At 44.6% G+C, this 12156-nt stretch overlaps 1 protein-coding gene across 2 annotated transcripts in view; it reads left to right on the top strand.

The window, feature by feature from the left end:
• The window catches only part of LOC115148997 (THO complex subunit 2), a 70778-nt gene that overhangs the window by 45940 nt on the left and 12682 nt on the right, over window positions 1-12156 (top strand). For both annotated transcript variants that reach the window (XM_029691404.1, XM_029691403.1), the window contains exons 22-33: window positions 1022-1186; window positions 1715-1990; window positions 3097-3238; window positions 3799-3956; window positions 4109-4237; window positions 4430-4561; window positions 4762-4946; window positions 8695-8861; window positions 9048-9150; window positions 9400-9800; window positions 9946-10004; window positions 11561-11596. In XM_029691404.1, the coding sequence (XP_029547264.1) occupies window positions 1022-1186; window positions 1715-1990; window positions 3097-3238; window positions 3799-3956; window positions 4109-4237; window positions 4430-4561; window positions 4762-4946; window positions 8695-8861; window positions 9048-9150; window positions 9400-9800; window positions 9946-10004; window positions 11561-11596 (1953 nt within the window). The remainder of the gene's footprint in view (window positions 1-1021; window positions 1187-1714; window positions 1991-3096; window positions 3239-3798; window positions 3957-4108; window positions 4238-4429; window positions 4562-4761; window positions 4947-8694; window positions 8862-9047; window positions 9151-9399; window positions 9801-9945; window positions 10005-11560; window positions 11597-12156) is intronic.

Genomic DNA, 12156 nt, shown 5'->3' with positions numbered 1-12156 from the left:
TCAGGGAACAGAGCATAAAACAACATTTTTCGAGGAACGAAAGTGATCAATACTTTTCCGGAACAGAACCGTTGTTTTCAAAGCATATGCAAAGCCCTCACTCAGTAACTCGAAGTTATTCCGGTGTCTGTCAGTTGAAAGTGTTTGCCAGTGTGTGTTTACGTGTGTCGGCAACCTGCCCCTCACCTCCGAACCTTAGGCTGCTGTAGCCTACTGACGTTACAAGCATGATTCAGAAATTAGGGAGAGATTTTTGTTTATAGAAGAATCTCTTAACTTTGTCAATGCTAGTTACAGATACTATAGTTATCACATTTCACATTGGCTTTATTAACTACAAAAAGGTAAGATGTGTTTTTAATTCTGGTGCCGCTCTGCACACACAAGATTGTCAGCTAGCTCTGGTCCAACTTTAAGCCAGCTCTCGGAAGTTCAAAGACATTCAAAGTTCCTCCATAGAACCCGCTCCTCCGTAGTTATAATTCTGTGGGCCTAATTCATATAATACATGTCCTAACAATGCCAGGCGCTTCTAGCCTGGCCTCCTCCACCCACTCACTCTCCCGACCCGCGAATTGTCAGTTGCATCTCGCGCCCTTCATTTGTCTGTCCATCGCACATGTAAACAACTATAGCTTAGGCAGCCAATAGCGCGCATGCACGAATACCTAGGCTAAAACAACTACAGCTTGCCCGCTCCATAGCAAGCTGCTCTATCTGCTCTGATTGGTGAAGTCATTTAATGTCAAGCTAAGGTAACAAAACTTTTGATTTCAGAGGTTTAAAAAGGAACTGAAAGGAACAATATAAACCAGTACTTTTTTTGGGGTACGAACGGTTCAGAACATAATTTAGCAAGTCGGAACAGTGTAATTGAATGAAAAAAACAATGATTCTGTTCAGAATGATACTATTGGAAAATGATTTCGATTCCATCCCCTGCTTTTGTCCAGAGGCCATAAGTAGTGCACTAAATAAGGACTAGGGTGCCATTCTCTGACTCCCTGTCCCTTGGCTACAGTGTCACGACACCCTGGTGCAGTTTGGTGGCTTCCTGGCCTCCAACCTGAGTACTGAGGACTACATCAAGCGTGTTCCCTCCATTGACATCCTCTGTAACCAGTTCCACACTCCCCATGACGCTGCCTTCTTCCTCTCACGTCCCATGTATGGACATCAGATCCTGGTGAGTAGTCTCTCCTTCCCTCTGGCACTTCACCTTTAGTCTGTACGGTATGACCAATAGATACAGCGAGTATAAATAAATTCAATACAAATAAGACTAACTTTGAATTGATGTGCACAGTAATGCTTTGAGAACACTGTCCATGTAGAATCCTGAAAGAATGGTTTCAGTTTGAGAGAGTGCTGTGTAACCTCATTTACAGTCCCCCTGGCCGGACTTGAAACATCCCCAGTTCCCCCTCTGCTGCCGTCACATGGCATGGTCGCGCAATCTAAACAATCACAGCTGACACGCATCCATCATGAGGAAATGGACTCGGTCAGGTTGTGTGTCTGGGAACAGATCAGCCCCACTGTCCTGCTGGGAGTCATGTACAGCACTATAGGTCAGGCTGACCCAGGCTGCTGCTTTCACAGCCAGGGAGAATCGGGCTGTAAACTCTTATACTGAAACATACTGTATATCAATCCGTTTGTGAATCTTACCATGTAAAGGAGATAGTAACTGAGTGTCCCCTCCTCTCCCCAGTCTAAGTATGATGAGCTGAAGAAAGCTGAGAAGAGCAACCGGCAGCAGCAGAAGGTCCATAAGTACGTGGCTGCTTGCGAGCTGGTGATGTCGCCGGTGCACGAGGCCGTAGTGTCCCTGCACCCGCCCCGTGTCTGGGACGACCTCCGACCACAGTTCTACGCCACCTTCTGGTCGCTGACCATGTACGACCTGGCCGTGCCACACAACGCCTACGACCGCGAGGTGAAGAAGCTCCAGGTCCAGGTCAAGGCCATCGAGGAGAACCCTGATGTGGTGAGTCACATCATCATGGTTGTGTTCATTAGAGCGCACAACGGACACCGCATTCAAACCAAAATTAGCTTTTATTATTAGTCCAGACCCAGTTCCCCCGTGTCAGTCTGTTTTCTTCCTTATGGTGCCGAATACTCTAAACACGACTCCGGCATCTAGCAGACCCTTTGATGACAACACTTGTATTATTATTTTTTTATTTTATTTTTAATTTTAGCAGTGGTTGAAAAAGTACCCAATTGTCATACTTGAGTAAGAGTAAAGATGCTTAAGTCATTTCCTATTAAGGTAAAAGTGAGTCACCCAGTAAAATACTACTTGTGTGAAAGTCTAAAAGTATTTGTTTTTAAATGTCTTAAGAAAAGTATAAATTATTTTAAATTGCTTATTAAGCAAACCAAACAGCGCTATTTGTTTTATTTTATTTACGGGTAGCCAGGGGCACACTCCAACACTCAGACATCTTTTACAAATGAAGCATTTGTGTTTATTGAGTCTGTCAGATCAGAGGCAGTAGGGATGGGTCATAAATTGGGTCATATTTCCTGTACTGCTAAGCATTCCAAATGTACTGTTACTAGTACTTTTGGGTATCAGGGGAAAATGTACAGACTAAAACGTAAATCATTTTCTTTAGGAATGTAGTGAAGTAAAAGTTGTCAAATATATAAGTAATAAAGTACAAATGACATTAGTACTTTACTCCACTGCATTTTAGTCATTTAGCAGACTCTTATCCAGAGCGACAATTAGTGCATTCATCTGAAGAAGGGTGAGACAACCACATACTACAGTTGTAGCAAGTACATTTTCCCTCAAAGTAGTTATCAGTGAAGTCAATGCGAGGAGGAAAAGACAAAACTGCAGCACGAAGAGACTATTCTCATCTTCCAGTTAGTCTAAATGCCCTCCAAACACAGTTATACACTTCATTGTGGCGTAATTGCAATGTTCTCCAATTATCACTTGACTTGCAGGGTAATGGTAAAAGAGTACTGTAATTGTATTGTGCTTGAGCTCTAAGTTGTTATTAGTGTTTTCTCTCTGCATGTGTTCACGCTGTCTAAACAGCAGCCTGCTTGTCTGTCTATGGTGTCCATCTGTAGCCAATGAACAAGAAGAAGAAGGAGAAGGAGCGCTGCACGGCCCTACAGGAGAAGCTGCAGGAGGAGGAGAAGAAGCAGCTGGAGCACGTCCAGAGGGTCCTGCACCGCCTCAAACTGGAGAAGGACAACTGGCTCCTCGCTAGTAAGATACCATCGCGCTCGCTCTCTTTTTCTCCTTCTCTCTCCCTCCCCCCTCTATCTCTGACACACACACACACACACACTGCTGACTGCCCCTCACAACACTAATCCCAGCAGACCCTCCCGTACCCAGCTGCCTATTCCCATTGGGGGACAATACTCTATTGGGACAGTAACACCACAGTCAAGCCCCCTCAGCTCCCATGAGGCTACTGAAAACCAGCCTCACCTTGTTTGTTTTAGCCCAGTTAACGGGCATGACAAGTTGTTTGATGTAATGGCGCCATAGTCTATTTTAGAGGATCTGGGCTAATGGCAGATGTCAACTCTCCCATTTCATTAAAGCACATGTCAGTCATATGAACGATTTCACTGTACAGCTATACAACCTACGCTAATGACATTTTAAAAGAGTGGGTTTAACCTCAAATCTTGTTTGAAGAATTACCTCTGAGTCACACTAAAGATGAGTCATGCGAGTTAGTTGAAGGTAAGTCTTAATTCACTGTTCTCACATTTTATCAATCCCTTCCCTCTCCCTCACACCTTTTTTTCCCTCAGAATCCACCAAGAATGAGACCATCACTAAGTTCCTGCAGCTGTGTCTGTTTCCTCGCTGTATCTTCTCTGCCATCGACGCTGTGTACTGCGCCCGCTTTGTGGAGCTGGTGCACCAGCAGAAGACCCCCAACTTCTGCACCTTGCTCTGCTATGACCGGGTGAGACTTCTCCCTTTCTCTCTGTCTTTCTTGCTTTCTGCCTTTCTGCCCTCTACTATCTCTGGCTGTCACATGTCATTATACCATGGGATTTTTGTCACTTAGTTACTCCGCCCTGACCTCCTAGCTGTGTTACGTGGTCCTCTCTGCAGGTGTTCTCTGACATCATCTACACGGTGGCCAGCTGCACGGAAAACGAGTCGCGGCGCTACGGACGCTTCTTGTGCTGCATGCTGGAGACGGTGACCCGCTGGCACAGTGACCGGGCTGTCTACGAGAAGGTGAGGAGACCACCTCTATCTTACACACTATATCCTCTCAGATCAACAAATGTGTCGGGGCAAGGAGTTGATTTGAGGTTGTCCACATTATCTACTGACATTACTAATATTCACTGAAGTGTGGAAGATGTAGAATGCACATGTAACCAGTGTTAACACTTCATCTTGTCTGTTTGTTGTTCCCTCTTCAAGGAGTGTGGTAACTACCCAGGCTTCCTGACCATCTTCAGAGCCACAGGCTTCGACGGAGGGAACAAAGCCGACCAGCTGGACTATGAGAACTTCAGACATGTGGTGCACAAATGGCACTACAAGCTGACTAAAGTGAGTTCCTCCCTTTGTTTCATTGCCTTTTGAAGAAGTCAATCTGGTATTTTTGTCTCATTAACACGCATTCATTTACTACCATTATTCAGAATTCAATATTTTAAATGAAGAGAAACGTGACGGACAACGCTAGCAGGAAATAGTAACCGCTCCAGCAGTTACAATACACTCCTCGCTTTCCCCTCTGTGCCCTCTAGGCATCAGTCCACTGCTTGGAGACGGGGGAGTACACCCACATCCGGAACATCCTGATCGTGCTGACCAAAATCCTGCCCTGCTACCCCAAAGTGCTGAACCTGGGCCAGGCACTCGAGTGCCGTGTCCACAAGATCTGTCTGGAGGAGAAGGAGAAGAGGCCAGACCTCTATGCCTTGGCCATGGGGTAACAGAGTCCACCAGCCGCATTGTGTGCAGCACAGGCACAGTTCACTAGCATTGTGGGGGTTGTAGTTTGTTGTGTGGCATAAGTGGCAAGCGGTTACCTAACATTTTGCTGTTAGGTTTGTCAGTTTGTTGCTAGTACAAACAAAGGGTGGTGTTAAATGGAGGTGTGTACTTTCAATGCAAAAAGAACTGCAGAGGTATAGATGAAGTGGTATTGGAGGAGTTATCATTAGGGAAGGTTGAGTTGTATTTTTATCCAGATGTTATTTACGTTGGGAAGCACTTGTTGTGGATTATCTGAACAGAGTTGTGAGAACAGATAAATGATCTTGGTACTTTGTCTTGTAGAGGATGGGGCTTAAGGAGCTGGTGTGGTAATGAGGGCTGATTAATTAAGGTGTAGGCCTAGTCTAGCTGTCGACCTGTCTGCCTGGGATTCAGTCAGTCACCTGGTGCTGCTGCAAAGCACTTCAGACAGCTAAACAAACAATCATCTACAGAGCTTTACAGGATGTACCTGGCAAATCCTCACTCAGAGAGGCACTGATCCCGTGTGTTTGGGATGTAACGATTCACCGATACGCATCGGCCCCCAGTTCAAATGTTTAAGATGCGAGTGCGTAAGTCCGCAGGAGCCCAAACTGATCCAAATGAAGCATGCATTGGTAAGAAAAAACTCTTAAAACATTACGAAATCGGCGGTTCACTAACTTTTTTTTTACTCATAATATTTTGTTCTGCCTTATTCTGAAAAATACCTCTAATCTGTTGGCTGAATTGATGTGTCCTTCAGCCTATCAAACTTTTATGCATGTAACTGATTAGAGGTACAAGTCAGATCACAACTGTCAAATCAAATATTATTTGTCACAAGCGCCAAATACAACAGGTGTAGTAGACCTTACAGTGAACTGTTAACTTACAAGACCTTAACCAACAAAGGAGTTTTAAGAATCCCCCCCCCCCCAAAAAAGTAAGAGATAAGAATAACAAATAATTAAAGAGCAGCAGTAAATAACAATAGTGGGGCTATATACAGGGGTTACTGGTAATTGAGGTAATTATGTACATGTAGGTAGAGTTATTAAAGTGTCTATGCGTAGATAATAACAGAGTATCAGCAGCGTAGGGGGACAGTGCGGGAGAAGCTACCAATGAGAGGTAGGCCTACCCTATCCCTGTTCTAATATTCATAGCTACGTCTGTGCGGCACCTTCAGCATTCAATGTTTGTAAAATGGCTTTCGCATTATTAAATCATAGGCTTTATTGCGGGACAACCAGTGTGGTTGGCTGGGTCATTTTTACCAAATTGTGTTTCACTGGCAGAGCTGTATAGGCTACCGAAGTGGACACAAGTAACGTCTTGCTGGTTGCACATCTAACTGCTGATTGGGGCTTTTCAGTTACAATGTTCACCATAATAAGTATTTTTGGTAGTTCTGCTTTAAACAGTCTGCATTTGGTCATTTTTACATGTACATGGTGAAGGTGTAATTTCATAACAAGGACAATCATTTTTGTGGGCTGCACTGGTCAGAACAGGAAAAGAGTAGCTCTCCTCTGTAAAGTTCTAAACCATTCTTATTTGAGACGCTGGTGAAATCCAAAGCTGTGTTGTGTGAATTGGCTTTGTATTTCATAGCGCATTTCTGAAGATGAATATTGACATATTACTAGCACAACACATTTCCATCTTCTATATGACAAGTTCATCAGTGGGTGATCAGGATTTCAGATAAAAAGTAGGGGGGGGGGTTAAATTGCCAGCTCTCACACACACACACACACAGGGCCGCTCAGACCAATCCAGCTCAGCTCCTGAGCTCCATCCGTATCAGATATTCATTTAGAATGGAAAATGAATTTGTTCATGCAACAGTTGTTTGTGCATTGAATCGAATCGCATCGATTTGTTACACTAATGAAATCGAATCGCACCGAATCATTTCAAACTGAAAGTATCGTTCCTGTATCGTATCAGAGCCCAGTCAAAAGATTGGACACCTACTCATTCAAGGGTTGTTCTTTATTTTTACTATTTTCTTCATTGTAGAATAATACTGAAGACATCAACACTATGGAATAACACATATGGAATCATGTAGTAACCAAAAAAGTGTTAAACAAATCAAAATATATTTCATATTTGAGATTCTTCAAAGTAGCCATCCTTTGCCTTGACAGCTTTGCACACTCTTGGCATTTTCTCAACCAGCTTCATGAGGTAGTCACCTGGAATGCTTTTCATTAACAGGTGTGCCTTATTAAAAGTTAATTTGTGTTATTTCTTTCCTTAATGCGTTTGAGCCAATCAGTTGTGGTGACAACGTAGGGGTGGTATACAGAAGATAGCCCTATTTGGTAAAAGACCAAGTCCATATTATGGCAAGAACAGCTCAAATAAGCAAAGACAAACGACAGTCCAACATTACTTTAAGACATGAAGGTCAGTCAATGCGGAAAAACCATCAAGCGCTATGATGAAACCGGCTCTCATGAGGACCGCCACTGGAAAGGAAGACCCAGAGTTACCTCTGCTGCAGAGGAGAAGTTCATTAGTTACCAGCCTCAGAAATTGCAGCCCAAATAAATGCTTCATAGAATTCAAGTAACAGACACATCTCAACATCAACTGTTCAGAGGAGACTCTGTGAATCAGGCCTTCATGGTTGAATTGCTGGAAAGAAACCACTACTAAAGGACACCAATAATAAGAAAAGACTTGCTTGGGCCAAGAAACAATAGCAATGGACATTAGACCGGTGGAAATCTGTCCTTTGGTGTGATGAGTCCAAATTTGAGATTTCTGACACTTAACCAGCATGGCTACCACAGCATTCTGCAGCAATACGGCATCCCATCTGGTTTGTGCTTAGTGGGACTATCATTTGTTTTTCAACAGGACAAATGACCCAAAACACACCTCCAGGATGTGTAAGAGCTATTTGACCAAGAAGGAGAGATGGAGTGTTGCATCAGATGACCTGGCCTCCACAATCACCCAACCTCAACCCAATTGAAATAGTTTGGGATGAGTTGGACCACAGAATGAAGGAAAAGCAGCCAACAAGTGCTCAGCGTATGTGGGAACTCCTTCAAGACTGTTGGAAAAGCATTCCAGGTGAAGCTGTTTGAGAGAATGCCAAGAGTGTGGAAAGCTGTTATCAAGGCAAAGGGTGGCTACTTTTAAACAAATCAAAATATATTTTAGATTCTACACTCTTTTTTGGGTTAAAACATGATACCATATGTGTCATTTTGATATCTTCACTATTCTGCCCTACCAAACAAAAAGGCTGTAATTGCTCATTTTGTCATTTTTGCTGCATTAAATACATGCTTAATCAGGTGGGCAAGTATCCTGCCTTGTCCACAATATGGGGGTCATGTTACTGTGAAACCAAGGTAAATAAAAGCCATTTTTCTCAGTTCCACACTGAGCAGTTACTGCCTTTTTGCTTAGTAGGGCAGTATTATTCTACAATGTAGTAAATAGTATAAATAAAGAAAAACCCTTGAATGAGTAGCTGTGTCCAAACTTTTGACTGGTGCTGTAGATGTGTATCGTGCTTGTAAGGAGAGATGCACATCCCGTGTGTGTGAGTGGAACGATATCATCATTATGTAATTGCGTCCCTATGTGGGAGTTCTGTTTCTATGGTATGTGCGTAAGCATGTGTATGGGGTGTAATGCTGTATGATTACCCTGCTTGTACCTTGTTGTACTCTCCATGCCTCTTGCAGCTATTCTGGCCAGTTGAAAGGCAGGAAGGCGCACATGGTTCCTGAGAATGAGTTCCACCACAAGGAGCAGCCGGTGAGGAGCGCCACCCCTGTCAGCCAGCAAAACGGCCCTGGCACCACGACCAAGCCTGCCAGCAAGACGGAGGAGGGCGTCAGTGAGGACGCCGGTGAGTGGGGAGATCCAACATGTTTCCACTGAGATCTGACCTTCTGTCATAAGATGAGCTGATAGACTTGGGGTTACGTGTCACACACACAATATGACAGGTGTTCTAGTTTTACTTAGTATGGGGACAGTTGTTTTATTGAAAGGGCCATTGTCTTCATTCTGTTGCTGCTTCATATTTTGATAGATCGAGCCAAGGATAAATATCAGGGTGCAGCAAAGCCAGTGAACAAAGCCAACAGCACAGCGGCCAAAGTGACCACCAGCAACGGGAATGGGGCTCCTAACAGGTAGCCATGGAAGCCAGCCCACAGCACTGTGGCTGGGAAACAACTAGATTTACTTATTTACGGTTCTCAACTATAGCTCATTAATACGTAAGACTAGACATCTGAAGTTTTGAATGATTATATACATGAATTAAAGATTGACTCTGTATGGTTTCTATGAGCATGTTGAATCAGTCTTGCTTATCTGTGCATCCGTAGCATGTTGTCCATGTTGAACTCTGAACCATGTCCATTCTGTTTCTCTCGCAGCACCAAAACCATCAAAGAGAGGGATGACAAAGAAAAGAGTGGGAAGGAGAAAAAAGAGAAGAAGGAGAAGACTCCAGGCAACACTCTAGAGACGAAGGGGGAGAGCCGGCGGGAAAAGCAGAGGGACGAGAGAGGAGCAGGCGGCAAGGAGGAGCGGGCGCCACGCGAGGGTAAGGAGAAGACGCCCAAGGCAGACCGAGACAAGCAGAAGGCGGAAGAGAAGAACAGCAAAGAGGACAACAAGGCCAAGGCTGGCAACGGAGAGCCGAAGGAGCCATCCAGGGAGCGCGACACTGGAGCCAAGGAGTCTAAGAGCAAAGAGAAGGGAGGAGACAGGAGTGCCATGTCCGGATCCCTCAAGTCTCCAGTTCCCCGATTGGAGTCTGCTGAATCTGAGAGGGGTAAGCAGCCTAACCTTCAACACGGGCTCTGCTCTCATACGGTTTCTGATTTTGTCATCGTTGTCAACGGGTAATTGGAGCTATTAGTTTGAATGTGCCTGTTGAAATGAGAACTAACTGAATTTAATCCTCTTGTTTATTCCAGATCACAAAAGGCGAAAACTGGAGACCCACTCTTCACCATCCCATTCCTCCTCTGTTAAGGTTAGTATGGCCTGAGGAAGGCTGTGCGCGTTTCTTCCTTTCTGCCGGAGCGTTCCCAACTGTTGCTTGTTCCATCGTCCCTCAAGATCACCGAGGAGAGTTCTCACACATGGGAGCGTCGTCTGGAATCCCCTTCCTAAACCCTGACCGTTCGGAAATAATTCCATGGACTTTTCCTTCATATTTTCCTGAGTGGGGAAAACCATCAAGGACTTAGCCAAGAGAGAAATGTATATATTGAAATATTAATTTATTTTCATGTGAATGAAAGCAGTAAAAGTGCGAGAGGAGTTTTTATGCATTTCTATAGTCCCTACCCTTTTTTCTCTTTTTGAGAGCACTATTTTTCCCTCAAGTAAAATGCCTTCCAAGTCAGGAGCTTGCTCCTTTTTCGCTGAAAAGAAGACCCCCCCCCTCTAAGATCGGTATTTTTCAGTTCTAAATAGCACCCAAAATGAAGAGTTTTTCTCCTGTTTTCCGGCAAGCTGAAATATTTCTTGTTTGAAGTGGCGTGAAGTGTTTTTCTTTTCCTCTGAATCTACGGGAATCCAGCGGGGGTTGGGCTGAGTCCGCAGTGGCACAGTATCTTCAGAGGAAGTCTATCTGCTACAGGAGGAGAGGCAGAGAGCCGTCCTGCTGCTGCTGCTGCCGCCACGTCATCCGTCCCCACTGTTAGCTCTGATCTGTTCAATCAGCCTTCATGCAGCCTCAGTCTGTACCTTCGCTTCCACTCAAGATGTGTACGCAGTCAGTTGTTCCTTTGGCCTCCTCCCCACAACCCTTCCCCACCTACAACCAGCAATCCCCCCCTCAACACCCCTACTACCCTGTCACACTCGCAGTGGGAACCCCAGGCACCAGCAGCACCCAGGCCCACAGAGAGCAGGAGAGACGAGCGGGAGCTTCAGTTTTACACCAGCCAAAAGTACAGAAGGGAAATAAAGCCTGCCTTCTACTACAGAGAGTGCGAGAGGGAGAGAGAAAGTGTTGGCGAAGCCTTCTGGATCTGCTGGAGCGTTGCCTAAACCGCTGGAAGCTTGTGATAGGTCTTAATGTTTACTACCACCAGAGAGATAGGCTCCTCCCTGTGTCTTATCCATTCTCAACTGTAAGTGACAACAACAGTGTTAAAACGTAGGAGAGCAGAGCACATACGAAATGTAATTAATTTAGCCAGACACATACATACACAGTTCAGTTGTTTTGTTAGTTTACACCACATGCACTACAAACAAAGTAAAATACCAGCTGTTCTTCAAGCCTCAGAGGCTTCATTTAATTCCAGACAATTTTTTTATAGAAAGTAATCAGACACTATTTTCATCTCACTTGTCAGTGTTTTTCAAATTTAATGTAAAGGCTATGAGATGACCCTTGTTAAGGCTATTATGAACTCTCCTCTCTGTTAATAACCTTGTGAAAGCATTAGTCCTTGAAGGTCAAAGGGAAAGAAGTGTGACGGTCTGTCCAGCCCCCACACACACACACACACACTTCTCCTCCTGTCCTGCTGTCTGACAACTCCCCAGCTCATCTGTCTCCATTCATTCCTACAGGACAATAGCAACGAACCCAAGGACTCTGCATCCAAGGTTTGGACTCCTCCTAAACACTTCTCTATTATCATTCACCTTGACTGTTATCTTCTTCACTCTCCTTTTCCAAGTGCCATGAGGAGGGGGTCAGTTAGAAGGACTTCAGTAGTTCACACGTATTGAATGGGAGAATTGACCATTTTGCAGACTGCCTGAATAAATCAGACTTAAATAAAAAGTCATTGCTGAATAGTATAACTTGAGATGTCACCTTAGGTCAAGTTTTTCTGTTTAAGTCCACTCTGTGCCAGGCAGCCAGACCCACACACTACGTTTTAATGAGCTCGGAGTCATGGGAAAGATTAAAGTCCTTGTCCAGTACAGCAGACTGTTGTGAAAAAGTGCTGATTGTGCCACCGGGGGGAAGAGAAGGCGAAAGGGCAGAATTTTAAGCAGGCGGCATTTCTTCCTCTTGTCTGTGATCACTTTCTGAGGCCGTCCCTTATGCCTGCCCGGCTGGAGACTCATTAGCTATGCATGTGATGTGCTGTGAAAACACTATGAGAAGAAGAGGGGTAATCCTCTGTTGAGCCCACACTACAGACCTCTGTCTCGCA

This window comes from Salmo trutta, chromosome 15 (genome assembly GCF_901001165.1).
Source record: "Salmo trutta chromosome 15, fSalTru1.1, whole genome shotgun sequence".
Lineage (NCBI taxonomy): Eukaryota > Metazoa > Chordata > Actinopteri > Salmoniformes > Salmonidae > Salmo > Salmo trutta.
Note: the sequence above shows the minus strand (reverse complement) of the source record. Positions and strands in the feature narration are given on the sequence as shown.